Consider the following 14,820-nt stretch of genomic DNA (forward strand, 5'->3'; position numbering starts at 1 on the left):
TTACTGACACATATTTGATTTCAGTTACGCAGCGAAGAGAACGTCCCTCATGAGAAGCTGATGAAGAAGTCTTTCTGATGAAGAAGAACGTCTGTCAGAGATGGAAGACGGAGGTTGGAAGCAGTTTTTAACCAAAACAAGACGACGTCTGGAAACAGCAGCAGCCTCAGCTGTTTAACAGACGACGACGAGATGAAGTCTGAAGTTTGGAAGCAGCAGCTGGTGCTTCCAACAGACAGATGCTGAGGTTTGGAAGCAGTACGGCAGGGTAAAAGGTCCTGACACACCAACCGACGGTCGGCCGGCAGACAGTTTGAGGCTGTGGACAGTTTGAGGCCGGTGGAGAGTTTGAGGTTGTGGGACAGTTTGAGGCCGGCGGACAGTTTGAGGCCGGCGGACAGTTTGAGGCTGTCAGACAGTTTGAGGCCCTGGGATACTTTGAGGCTGGTGGACAGTTTAAGGCCGGCGGACAGATTGAGGCCAGTGGACAGTTTGAGGCCCTTGAAGAGTTTGAGGCAGGCGGACAGTTTGAGGCCCTTAGAGAATTTGAGGCAGGTGGACAGTTTGAGGCCGGTGGAGAGTTTGAGGCCGGCGGACAGTTTGAGGCCGTCGGACAGTTTGAGGTTGGCGGACAGTTTGAGGCCAGTGGACAGTTTGAGGCAGGCGGACAGTTTGAGGCCGTCGGACAGTTTAAGGTTGGCGGACAGTTTGAGGCCAGTGGACAGTTTGAGGCAGGCGGACAGTTTGAGGCCGTCGGACAGTTTGAGGCTGTCGGACAGTTTGAGGCCCTGGGATACTTTGAGGCTGGTGGACAGTTTAAGGCCGGCGGACAGATTGAGGCCAGTGGACAGTTTGAGGCCCTTGAAGAGTTTGAGGCAGGCTGACAGTTTGAGGCCCTTGGAGAATTTGAGGCAGGTGGACAGTTTGAGGCCGGTGGAGAGTTTGAGGCCGGCGGACAGTTTGAGGCCGTCGGACAGGTTGAGGCCGTCGGACAGTTTGAGGTTGGCGGACAGTTTGAGGCCAGTGGACAGTTTGAGGCAGGCGGACAGTTTGAGGTTGGCGGACAGTTTGAGGCCGTCGGACAGTTTGAGGCCGTCGGACAGTTTGAGGTTGGCGGACAGTTTGAGGCAGGCTGACAGTTTGAGGCCCTTGGAGAATTTGAGGCAGGTGGACAGTTTGAGGCCCTTGAAGAGTTTGAGGCAGGCGGACAGTTTGAGGCCGGTGGAGAGTTTGAGGCCGGCGGACAGTTTGAGGCCGTCGGACAGGTTGAGGCAGGCTGACAGTTTGAGGCCCTTGGAGAATTTGAGGCAGGTGGACAGTTTGAGGCCGGTGGAGAGTTTGAGGCCGGCGGACAGGTTGAGGCCGTCGGACAGTTTGAGGTTGGCGGACAGTTTGAGGCCGTCGGACAGGTTGAGGCCGTCAGACAGTTTGAGGCCGGCGGACAGGTTGAGGCCGTTGGACAGGTTGAGGCCGTCGGACAGTTTGAGGTTGGCGGACAGTTTGAGGCCAGTAGACAGTTTGAGGCAGGCGGACAGTTTGAGGCCGTCGGACAGTTTGAGGTTGGCGGACAGTTTGAGGCCGTCGGACAGTTTGAGGCTGGTGGACAGTTTGAGGCCAGTGGACAGTTTGAGGCTTTGGTACAGTTTTGGCCTGGTGGACAGTTTGAGGCTGGTGGACAGTTTGAGGCCGTCGGACAGTTTGAGGTTGGCGGACAGTTTGAGGCCGTCGGACAGTTTGAGGCTGGTGGACAGTTTGAGGCCAGTGGACAGTTTGAGGCTTTGGTACAGTTTTGGCCTGGTGGACAGTTTGAGGCTGGTGGACAGTTTGAGGCCGTCGGACAGTTTGAGGTTGGCGGACAGTTTGAGGCCGTCGGACAGTTTGAGGCCGTCGGACAGTTTGAGGCTGGTGGACAGTTTGAGGCCAGTGGACAGTTTGAGGCTGGTGGACAGTTTGAGGCCAGTGGACAGTTTGAGGCTTTGGTACAGTTTTGGCCTTGTGGACAGTTGAGATCGGCGGACAATTTGAGGTTGTGGAACAGTTTGAGGCCAGTGGACAGTTAGAGGCCGGTGGACAGTTTGAGGCAGGCGGACAGTTTGAGGCAGGCGGACAGTTTGAGGCCAGTGGACAGTTTGAGGCCGGTGGACAGTTTGAGGCCAGTGGACAGTTTGAGGCAGGCGAACAGTTTGAGGCCAGTGGACAGTTTGAGGCAGTGGGACAGTTTGAGGCAGGCGGACAGTTTGAGGTTGTGGGACAGTTTGAGGCCAGTGGACAGTTTGAGGCTTTGTTACAGTTTTGGCCTGGTGGACAGTTGAGATCGGTGGACAGTTTGAGGTTGTGGGACAGTTTGAGGCCAGTGGACAGTTAGAGGCCGGTGGACAGTTTGAGGCAGGCGGACAGTTTGAGGCAGGTGGACAGTTTGAGGCCAGTGGACAGTTTGAGGCAGGTGGACAGTTTGAGGCCAGTGGACAGTTTGAGACAGGCGGACAGTTTGAGGCTAGTGGACAGTTTGAAGCAGTGGGACAGTTTGAGGCAGGCGGACAGTTTGAAGCTGTGGTACAGTTTGGGCCAGTGGACAGTTTGAGGCAGGTGGACAGTTTGAGGCCAGTGGACAGTTTGAGGCAGGTGGACAGTTTGAGGCCAGTGGACAGTTTGAGGCAGGCGGAACAGTTTGGGGCCGGTGGAGAGTTTGAGGCCGGTGGACAGTTTTAGGCCAGTGGACAGTTTGAGGCCGTGGGACAGCTATAGGCCAGTGGACAGTTTGGGGCCGGTGGACAGTTTGAGGCCAGTGGACAGTTTGAGGCAGGTGGACAGTTTTAGGCCAGTGGACAGTTTGAGGCCAGTGGACAGTTTGAGGCAGGCGGACAGTTTGGGGCCGGTGGACAGTTTTAGGCCAGTGGACAGTTTGGGGCCGGTGGACAGTCTGAGGCCGGCGAACAGTTTGAGGCCGTGGGACAGTTTGAGGCCAATGGATGGTTTGAGGCCAGTGGACAGTTTGAGGCAGGCGGACAGTTTGAGGCCAGTGGACAGTTTGAGGCAGGCGGACAGTTTGGGGCCAGTAGACAGTTTGAGGCAGGCGAACAGTTTGAGGCCATGGGACAGTTTGAGGCCAATGGACAGTTTGAGGCCAGTGGACAGTTTGAGGCAGGCGGACAGTTTGAGGCCAGTGGACAGTTTGAGGCAGGCGGACAGTTTGGGGCCAGTGGACAGTTTTAGGCAGGCGAACAGTTTGAGGCCGTGGGACAGTTTGAGGCCAATGGACAGTTTGAGGCCAGTGGACAGTTTGAGGCAGGTGGACAGTTTGAGGCCAGTGGACAGTTTGAGGCAGGTGGACAGTTTGAGGCCGGTGGACAGTTTGAGGCAGGCGGACAGTTTGGGGCCGGTGGAGAGTTTGAGGCAGGCGGACAGTTTGAGGCCAGTGGACAGTTTGAGGCAGGTGGACAGTTTTAGGCCAGTGGACAGTTTGGGGCAGGCGGACAGTTTGGGGCCGGTGGACAGTCTGAGGCCGGCGAACAGTTTGAGGCCGTGGGACAGTTTGAGGCCAATGGACAGTTTGAGGCCAGTGGACAGTTTGGGGCAGGCGGACAGTTTGGGGCCGGTGGACAGTCTGAGGCCGGCGAACAGTTTGAGGCCGTGGGACAGTTTGAGGCCAATGGACAGTTTGAGGCCAGTGGACAGTTTGAGGCAGGCGCACAGTTTGAGGCCAGTGGACAGTTTGAGGCAGGCGGACAGTTTGAGTTAGGCGGACAGTTTGAGGCCAGTGGACAGTTTTAGGCAGGCGGACAGTTTGCGGCCAGTGGACAGCTTGAGGCCAGTGGACAGTTTGAGGCAGGCGGACAGTTTGAGGCAGGCGGACATTTTGAGGCCAGTGGACAGTTTGAGGCCAGTGGACAGTTTGAGGCAGGCGGACAGTTTGAGGCCGGTGGACAGTTTGAGCCAGGTGGACAGTTCGAGGCAGGTGGACAATTTGAGGCTGTGGGACAGTTGGAGGCAGGTGGACAGTTTGAGGCAGTTGGACAGTTTGAGGCTGGTGGACAGAACCTGTCTGTGATTCTTACCAACAGAGGATGACCTTCAGAACCAGTCGGTGATTCTTACCAACAGAGGATGACCTTCGGAACCAGTCTTTGGACCCTGAACGTCGGCGGTCGCAGGTTCTCCTTCCCGGCGGAGCTGATGACGCGCCTCCCTCTCAGCAGACTGAGTCGGCTGCATCGCTGCGTGTCGGAGAGCGAGCTGCTGGAGCTATGCGACGACTATGACCGCGACAGGAACGAGTTCTTCTTCGACCGCCACTCGGAGGCCTTCAGCTTCATCATGCTGTACGTGCAGTACGGGACGCTGCGCTTCGTGCCGCACATGTGCGAGCTTTCGTTCTACAACGAGATGCTGTACTGGGGTCTGGAGAGCACCGACCTGCAGCCGTGCTGCCAGCGGCGCCTCGACGACCGCATGTCCGACTGCTTCGTCCACTTCTTTCCTGAGGAGGCGCCGCTGGCCCCCGAGGAGCCCCGTAGCCGCTGGCTGGAGACGATCAGGAAGACGTTTGAAGAGCCCACGTCCTCGCCGCTGGCCCAGATCCTCACTTCGGTTTCCATGCTGTTCGTGGTCATCTCCATGGTGATGCTGTGTGCCAGCACCTTACCGGACTGGAAGACCACCGAGACCCTGAACCAGCACAGGTAGGACCCGTCTGACACCACCAGAGCACATAGACTGTGTATACTGTACATATCATAATACTGGTATATACACACATATATATACACTGATATATACATATATATACCGGTATATACATATATATATATACTGTATACCAGAGGTGCGACCAAGTCATTGCTTTGCAAGTCACAAGTCTCAAGTCTTTGCACTCAAGTTCCAGATCAAGTCCCGAAATGATCTTTTGTATCTTTAGTATAGTTTAGTATCTTTAGTATAGTTTAGTATAGTATAGTTTAGTATAGTATTGTATAGTTTAGTTTAGTATAGTTTAGTATAGTTTAGTATAGTATAGTATAGTTTAGTATAGTATAGTATAGTTTAGTATAGTATAGTATAGTTTAGTATAGTTTAGTATAGTTTAGTATCTTTAGTATAGTTTAGTATAGTTTAGTATAGTATAGTATAGTTTAGTATCTTTAGTATAGTTTAGTATAGTTTAGTATCTTTAGTATAGTTTAGTATAGTTTAGTGTCTTTAGTATAGTTTAGTATCTTTAGTATAGTTTAGTATCTTTAGTATAGTTTAGTATCTTTAGTATAGTTTAGTATAGTTTAGTATCTTTAGTATAGTTTAGTATAGTTTAGTATCTTTAGTATAGTTTAGTATCTTTAGTATAGTTTAGTATCTTTAGTATAGTTTAGTATAGTTTAGTATCTTTAGTATAGTTTAGTATCTTTAGTTTAGTATAGTATAGTATAGTTTAGTATCTTTAGTATAGTTTAGTATAGTTTAGTATAGTGTAGTATCTTTAGTATAGTTTAGTATAGTTTAGTATCTTTAGTATAGTTTAGTATAGTTTACTATCTTTAGTATAGTTTAGTATCTTTAGTATAGTTTAGTTTAGTATAGTTTAGTATAGTTTAGTATCTTTAGTATAGTTTAGTATAGTTTAGTATCTTTAGTATAGTTTAGTTTAGTTTAGTATAGTTTAGTATAGTTTAGTATCTTTAGTATAGTTTAGTATAGTTTAGTGTCTTTAGTATAGTTTAGTATCTTTAGTATAGTTTAGTTTAGTATAGTTTAGTATAGTTTAGTATCTTTAGTATAGTTTAGTATCTTTAGTAGAGTTTAGTTTAGTTTAGTATCTTTAGTATAGTTTAGTATAGTATAGTATCTTTAGTATAGTTTAGTATAGTTTAGTATCTTTAGTATTGTTTAGTTTAGTTTAGAATAGTTTAGTATCTTTAGTATAGTTTAGTTTAGTTTAGTATAGTTTAGTTTAGTTTAGTATAGTTTAGTATAGTTAACTATAGTAGTAACATAACATTAGTTCATCGTTATCCAGCTGGACTGGATGTTTTCTGATTGGTTCAAGACAAGTCACGAGTCATCGGTGTTAAAGTCCAAGACAAGTCTCTCTCTAATTGGTCCTCTCTCTCTATTCTCTCTCTAATTGGTCCTCTCTCTCTTCCCTCTCTCTAATTGGTCCTCTCTCTCTATTCTCTCTCTAATTGGTCCACTCTCTCTTCCCTCTCTCTGATTGGTCCTCTCTCTCTTCCCTCTCTCTGATTGTTCCTCTCTCTCTTCCCTCTCTCTAATTGGTCCTCTCTCTCTATTCTCTCTCTAATTGGTCCTCTCTCTCTTCCCTCTCTCTAATTGGTCCTCTCTCTCTTCCCTCTCTCTGATTGGTCCTCTCTCTCTATTCTCTCTCTAATTTGTCCTCTCTCTCTTCCCTCTCTCTGATTGGTCCTCTCTCTCTTCCCTCTCTCTGATTGGTTGCTCCCCCTGCAGGGTCATTGAGGCAGTGTGTATCGGTTGGTTCACAGCAGAGTGTATCGTCCGTTTCCTCGTGTCTTGGGATAAATGGCAGTTTGTTCGTCGTCCTCTGAACATCATCGACCTGCTGGCCATCACGCCGTACTACGTCTCCGTTACCATGACGATCCTAACGGGGGAGAACTCCCAGCTGCAGCGGGCCGGCGTCACGCTGCGCGTCCTGCGCATCATGCGGATCTTCTGGGTGATCAAACTGGCGCGTCACTTCCTGGGCCTGCAGACGCTCGGCCTGACGTTGCGGCGCTGCTACCGTGAGATGATGATGCTGCTGGTCTTCATCTTCGTCGCCATGGCGATCTTCAGCGCACTAGCTCAGCTGCTGGAGCACGGCCTGGACCTGGAGGCCGGAAACCAGGACTACGCCAGTATCCCCGCCGCCTGCTGGTGGGTCATCATCTCCATGACGACGGTGGGATACGGGGACATGTACCCGGTGACGGTGGCGGGCCGCGTGCTGGGCGGCGTCTGCGTAGTGAGCGGCATCGTGCTGCTGGCGCTGCCGATCACCTTCATCTACCACAGCTTCATTCAGTGTTACCATGAGCTCAAAGTACGCTCCGCCCGCTGCACCCACAGCCTGTCCGCCGAGTTCATCAACTGACCAACGAAGGACGCCGCCGAGTTCATCGACTGACCAACGAGAGACGCTGCAGAGTTCATCAACTGACCAACGAGAGACGCTGCAGAGTTCATCAGCTGACCAATGTAATGGAAATTCTTTCAGTATTCCAAGATGAGTCCTAATGAACGTTGAAATCAAGATCCCAAACAGATGAAATGTCTTTGTTGTATTTTATTCTTGCAAGAAGAGGCACTGGTTATACAGAGTCGCACAAAGTCTGCAGAAGAGTGCTCCCCAGGAGATTATTACAATGTGATTATATAGAAATCTACAACAGGGACTGTGAGAAAAGGAGTTGTTTTGCACAGATAAGGAGTTGTTTTACTCAAACAGTGTCCCAGTAAAAGTCAACACTCAGTACTTTCTCACTACATGAGACGAAGAGCACCCAGACAGTAACTTTCCACTGTTGCATAAAGAGACATCATTACATACAATGTAATTTTCCATTACACCAATGAGAGACGCTGCAGAGTTCATCAGCTGACCAATGAGAGACGCTGCAGAGTTCATCAACTGACCAACGAGAGACGCTGCAGAGTTCATCAACTGATCTACGAGAGACGCTGCAGAGTTCATCAGCTGACCAATGAGAGACGCTGCAGAGTTCATCAACTGACCAACGAGAGACGCTGCAGAGTTCATCAAATGACCTACGAGAGACGCTGCAGAGTTCATCAACTGACCTACGAGAGACGCTGCAGAGTTCATCAACTGATCTACGAGAGACGCTGCAGAGTTCATCAACTGACCTACGAGAGACGCTGCACAGTTCATCAACTGATCTACGAGAGACGCTGCAGAGTTCATCAACTGACCTACGAGAGACGCTGCAGAGTTCATCAACTGATCTACGAGAGACGCTGCATAGTTCATCAGCTGACCAATGAGAGACGCTGCAGAGTTTATCAACTGATCTACGAGAGACGCTGCATAGTTCATCAGCTGACCAATGAGAGACGCTGCAGAGTTTATCAACTGATCTACGAGAGACGCTGCATAGTTCATCAGCTGATCTACGAGAGACGCTGCAGAGTTCATCAGCTGACCAATGAGAGACGCTGCAGAGTTTATCAACTGATCTACGAGAGACGCTGCATAGTTCATCAGCTGACCAATGAGAGACGCTGCAGAGTTCATCAACTGACCTACGAGAGACGCTGCAGAGTTCATCAACTGATCTACGAGAGACGCTGCAGAGTTTATCAACTGACCAACGACAGACGCTGCAGAGTTTATCAACTGACCTACGAGAGACGCTGCAGAGTTCATCAACTGACCAACGACAGACGCTGCAGAGTTTATCAACTGACCAACGACAGACGCTGCAGAGTTTATCAACTGACCAACGACAGACGCTGCAGAGTTTATCAACTGACCAACGACAGATGCTGCAGAGTTCATCAACTGACCTACGACAGATGCTGCAGAGTTCATCAACTGACCTACGAGAGACGCTGCAGAGTTCATCAACTGATCTACGAGACGCTGCAGAGTTCATCAACTGACCTACGAGAGACGCTGCAGAGTTCATCAACTGACCTACGAGAGACGCTGCAGAGTTCATCAACTGATCTACGAGACGCTGCAGAGTTCATCAACTGACCTACGAGAGACGCTGCAGAGTTCATCAACTGACCTACGAGAGACGCTGCAGAGTTCATCAACTGATCTACGAGACGCTGCAGAATTCATCAACTGATCTACGAGAGACGCTGCAGCTGACGTGGATACAACAACACAAAGTTGATGAACTGACCACTGTCTCTCACTCTGCGAAGGATTTGGACGTAACACCGCTGCTGCTGCCACCAGACTGCGGGTACTGCAGACGTCCGTCTGACAAACGCTAAGAACTAAAAGATTTGACAGTTTTTAGGTTTATTTTATGGTTCATATTATAATTTCTTGATGAAGTCATGACAGGACTTTAAACTCTGATATTTACAAACAAATCAGGGAATAATATTCTCACCGATTCAGATGTGATGATGAGAAGCTTATCGATGGAGTCTGATAGATTATTAATGGACGTATTAATAGTTAATAACTGATCCGCGTAGATGTTCAGTCATGTGATGAGTTTGAAAGTGAAATATTTCAGTGCTATAAATTTATTATGAAATGTCAGAATCAGGTTTATTATAATCAGTCACATCTTTATGGTTGTTATTAGTTTCTAACTTCCATTTAATCATTATTATGAAATTATTATTAAATTATGATTTAATTATCACATCAACGCTGCCTTCTGCTTTCTTTTGAAGAAGTTATTAAAATAATAAACGAAGCCCCGCCGGATGACGGACCGTTAAACCAGCACGCTGTGGTGTTCCTGGACACCGTCCATGGTTTCCATGGCGACAGCTGACTCAGAGACAGGAAGTTGAAGTGTGAATTATTTCACTGAACACACTTCTTCTTCTTCTTCTTCTTGTTCTTCTTCTTCTTGTTCTTCTTCTTCTTCTTCTTCTTCTTCTTCTTCTTGTTCTTCGTTGGTGGAGTTCAAAGAGCACAACTAGTCAGACTATCATTGAACCTTTAACCAGCCACATTATACTACAGCACATAGTATTTATACTACAGTACATAGTATTTATACTACAGTACATAGTATTTATACTACAGTACATAGTATTTATACTACAGCACATAGTATTTATACTTTCGTATTTATACTACAGTACATAGTATTTATACTATAGTATTCATACTACAGTACATAGTATTTATACTTTCGTATTTATACTACAGTACATAGTATTTATACTATAGTATTCATACTACAGTACATAGTATTTATACTACAGCACATAGTATTTATACTACAGTACATTGTATTTATACTACAGCACATAGTATTTATACTTTCGTATTTATACTACAGTACATAGTATTTATACTACAGCACATAGTATTTATACTATAGTATTCATACTACAGCACATAGTATTTATACTATAGTATTTATACTACAGCACATAGTATTTATACTATAGTATTTATACTACAGTACATTGTATTTATACTACAGTACATAGTATTTATACTACAGCACATAGTATTTATACTATAGTATTTATACTACAGCACATAGTATTCATACTACAGCACATAGTATTTATACTACAGCACATAGTATTTATACTATAGTATTTATACTACAGTACATTGTATTTATACTACAGCACATAGTATTCATACTGCAGTACATGATATTTATACGACGGTACATGTTTTTTATACTATAGTACATAGTATTTTGATGGCGAGGCATTCCGTTGACCAGGTGTTGATGTTTAGTCTGTTAACGGTTAACGGTTAACACCATGTACAGTCTGTTAACGGTTAATGGTTAACGGTTAACACCATGTACAGTCTGTTAACGGATAACGGTTAACGGTGTAGGGACCCACCATTACTGGTGGCAAAGACAATGAACTACGCTTCTCAGGATCCTTGAGTCATGCAGCCATTGGCTGTGGACTCAGCTCAGTAGCCATTGGCTACTGTAGCATTCACACATAGGTGTGAAATTCACCCAGGAAAAAAACAGAGGAATCTCTTTGTTCCTCCTCTTTCCTGCTCCTTCTCCTTATCCCAGCTGACCTGCTGGAGGTGAACTGTTGCTCTCCCCACCTAAGCTCTCTGATCTATGGCCTGTTAGGAAACAGCCATAGGAACACAAGGATCTTCTAAGGCACAGGACGCGAGAGCCTGCCTTTTACCAACTAACTTCAAGCAAAAACCGCAAGGAAGTTAGCACCAAGCTATCAAGCTGCTGGGAAGAAGTATTGGAGCGATCTGCTTCCTCCAATCTGCACAACTTGATTTGAGCAGAGCAAAGACAACATCTTTGACTTGGAACCACAACTTCAACGCATGGAATTACAAACCCTTTTCTTCCATGGATTGGTAACGTGCTGGGCTTACCTTAGCAGTAGCAATTACACATGGCTGAGCAAGACTGTTCAACTTTGATTTCTAGAATGTACCTGTATTGATTTGGTTTAATGTTATTCATTGAGTTTGACTGTTGTGATATTATTTGTAGTTATTTGTATTTGGGTAGCTGGCTTTGCCACATCTGATGTGTTTAGTTTATGCTTCACATAGACAAGGTCTTGCATGCAAACTAACCATCTTTTCTAACCCACTGCATTATCTGACACTCCAAATTGATAGTTTAGTATATTTAATGAGACTATATTAATGTTTTGGTTATTGGTCCCTGATTCCAGGGAGGTGCCCCGTTTATTATTAATGTTTATTGATAATTCTTATTAATATTAATAATTCTCGTATTATTTATTAATTAATCTGCTAATAACCAAACCTGTTACTGCCAAATCCCTACAACAGTTAACACCATGTGCAGTCTGTTAACGGATAACGGTTAACGGTTAACACCATGTACCGTCTGTTAACCCTAACCAGTTAACGGTTAACGGTTAACACCATGTGTAGTTTGTTAACGGTTAACACCATGTACAGTCGGTTAACGGTTAACGGTTAACGGTTAACACCATGTACCGTCTGTTAACGGTTAACGGTGTACAGAAAATATTTAGAGTTTATAAAAATATTAAATATTATTTTGTTGTAAAAGAATCCGTCTGTCTCTCTACCTGTCTGTCTCTCTACCTGTCTGTCTGTCTCTCTGTCTCTGTCTCTCTGTCTCTCTGTCTCTCTTTCTGTCTCTGTCTCTGTCTCTCTGTCTCTGTCTCTCTACCTGTCTGTCTCTCTCTCTCTACCTGTCTGTCTCTCTGTCTCTCTGTCTCTCTTTCTGTCTCTGTCTTTCTGTCTCTGTCTCTGTCTCTCCCTCTGTATGTCTGTCTCTCTGTCTCTCTCTCTGTCTCTCTCTCTCTCTCTCTGTCTCTCTTTCTGTCTCTGTCTCTCTGTCTCTGTCTCTCTACCTGTCTGTCTCTCTCTCTCTACCTGTCTGTCTCTCTGTCTCTCTCTCTCTGTCTCTCTCTCTCTCTCTCTGTCTCTCTTTCTGTCTCTGTCTCTCTGTCTCTGTCTCTCTACCTGTCTGTCTCTCTCTCTCTACCTGTCTGTCTCTCTGTCTCTCTTTCTGTCTCTGTCTTTCTGTCTCTGTCTCTCCCTCTGTCTCTCTCTCTCTCTCTCTGTCTCTCTTTCTGTCTCTGTCTTTCTGTCTCTGTCTCTCTGTCTCTCCCTCTGTATGTCTGTCTCTCTGTCTCTCTCTCTGTCTCTGTCTCTCTGTCTCTCTTTCTGTCTCTGTCTCTGTCTCGCTGTCTCTCCCTCTGTCTGTCTCTCTGTCTCTCTGTCTCTCTTTCTGTCTCTGTCTCTGTCTCTGTCTCTCTGTCTCTCCCTCTGTCTGTCTCTCTGTCTCTCTCTCTGTTTGTCTTTTTCTCTGTCTCTCTTTCTGTCTCTGTCTCTCTGTCTCTCCCTCTGTCTGTCTCTCTGTCTCTCTCTCTGTTTGTCTTTATCTCTCTCCCTCTGTCTGTCTCTCTTTCTGTCTCTGTCTCTCTGTCTCTCTGTCTCTCTGTCTCTCTGTCTCTCTGTCTCTCTGTCTCTCTCTCTGTCTGGTGTTGACATGTTGGACGCTGTTGTCAGGACGAGGTGGAGAAAAGAGACAAATTGATCCAGATATTGTGTAACGTGTCATATTTCTGGCGTTGTTGCCACGGAGACGGTGATGGGATGCTTGAGAGGAGGCATCATGTTAACAGAACACACACAAACACACACACACACACACACAGGCAGAGTGTGACCCAGAATCCGTCACCATGGTGACAGAGACCATCAGGTCACAGTCTCCATGGTAACAGCAGAATTCAGGCCGCAGAGACTAAAACGAGATTTTGAGGTGAAGAGATTCAGTTTCTCACTTTTAGTCACTTAATTAATTAATTCATGAATTCATGAATTCATGAATTAATTAATTTCTGTGTTGAGTTGACGAACGTCTGTCTGAGTCACGTCTCTGTTCAGCTGGTTACCATGACAACCATGTGACACACCGTGTGACCCCAGCAGTCTCACAGGAAGTTCATCAGGACAAAAGGCCTTTATTCGACTCCTCTCCTCGACTCCTCTCCTCAACTCCTCTCCTCTCCTCGACTCCTCTCCTCAATTCCTCTCCTCGACTCGACTCCTCTCCTCGACTCCTCTCCTCGACTCCTCTATTCGACTCCTCTCCTCGACTCCTCTCCTCGACTCCTCTATTCGACTCCTCTCCTCGACTCCTCTCCTCGACTCCTCTCCTCGACTCCTTTATTCGACTCCTGTCCTCGACTCCTCTATTCGACTCCTCTCCTAGACTCTTCTCCTCGACTCCTCTCCTCGAGTCCTCTATTCGACTCCTCTCCTCGACTCCTCTCCTCGACTCCTCTATTCGACTCCTCTCCTCTATTCGACTCCTCTCCTAGACTCCTCTATTCGACTCTTCTCCTAGACTCCTCTCCTCGACTCCTCTCCTCGACTCCTCTATTCGACTCCTCTCCTCGACTCCTCTCCTCGACTCTTCTCCTCGACTCCTCTCCTAGACTCCTCTCCTCGACTCCTCTATTCGACTCCTCTCCTCGACTCCTCTCCTAGACTCCTCTCCTAGACTCCTCTCCCCTCGCGTCTTAGTCCTTCCCACGGGAGATGTGAGCGGAGGAGGCGAGGAAAGGAATTGAGGAGAGAGGAAACAAGGAGATATGTTTTTAGAAACACGTCGTTTCCTCTGAAGCGTCACGTGAAGCGACGTCCGTTAGTGACATCAGCAGCAGCTGATCACAGCTGGATCACTGAGACTCATCCAGATGTGAGACTCATCCAGATGTGAGTAGACACTCAGAGACAGATTATAGACTATATTAAATATTAAATATAAATAACTGCTTTTACTCAGCCTGGATAACTGGACTAACATGAAACAGATTATAGACTTTATTAAATATTAAATATAAATAACTGCTTTTACTCAGCCTGGATAACTGGACTAACATGAAACAGATTATAGACTTTATTAAATATATAAACATATGTATATAATAATAATAATAATAATAATAATAATAATAATAATGATAATAATAATAATAATAATAATAATAATGATAATAATAATAATAATGATAATAATAATAATAATGATAATAATGATAATAATAATAATAATAATGATAATAATAATAATAATGATAATAATAATAATAATAATAATAATGATAATGATAATGATAATAATAATAATGATAATAATGATAATAATAATAATAATGATAATAATAATAATAATAATGATAATAATAATAATAATGATAATAATAATAATAATAATAATAATAATAATAATAATGATAATAATGATAATAATAATAATGATAATGATAATAATAATAATAATGATAATAATAATAATAATGATAATAATAATAATAATAATAATGATAATAATAATGATAATAATAATAATAATAATAATAATAATGATAATAATGATAATAATAATGATAATAATAATAATAATAATAATGATAATAATAATGATAATAATAATAATAATAATGATAATAATGATAATAATAATAATGATAATAATAATGATAATAATAATGATAATAATAATAATAATAATAATAATGATAATAATAATGATAATAATAATAATAATAATAATGATAATAATAATGATAATAATAATAATAATAATAATGATAATAATGATAATGATAATAATGATAATA

At 44.7% G+C, this 14,820-nt stretch overlaps 1 protein-coding gene across 6 annotated transcripts in view; it reads left to right on the plus strand.

Moving 5' to 3' along the window:
- Positions 1–8,026, plus strand: part of LOC141774653 (voltage-gated potassium channel regulatory subunit KCNG3-like) — a 9,204-nt gene extending 1,178 nt beyond the window's left edge. The window contains exons 2-5 of one of the 6 annotated variants that reach the window (XR_012595402.1): positions 25–321; positions 556–623; positions 876–977; positions 1,122–1,136. Coding sequence is in view for 4 of the 6 variants with exons in the window: in XM_074647483.1 (XP_074503584.1) it covers positions 4,105–4,679; positions 6,454–7,099 (1,221 nt within the window). In the remaining 2 variants the exon portion in view is untranslated. Of the gene's footprint in view, positions 1–24; positions 322–555; positions 624–875; positions 978–1,121; positions 1,153–3,074; positions 3,344–3,931; positions 4,680–6,453 lie in introns of those variants that run through there. The other 5 variants (XR_012595403.1, XM_074647483.1, XM_074647484.1 and 2 more) reach the window with 5 other exon arrangements.
- Positions 8,027–14,820: the final 6,794 nt, after the last annotated feature.

Source organism: Sebastes fasciatus, chromosome 9 (assembly GCF_043250625.1).
Source record: "Sebastes fasciatus isolate fSebFas1 chromosome 9, fSebFas1.pri, whole genome shotgun sequence".
NCBI lineage: Eukaryota > Metazoa > Chordata > Actinopteri > Perciformes > Sebastidae > Sebastes > Sebastes fasciatus.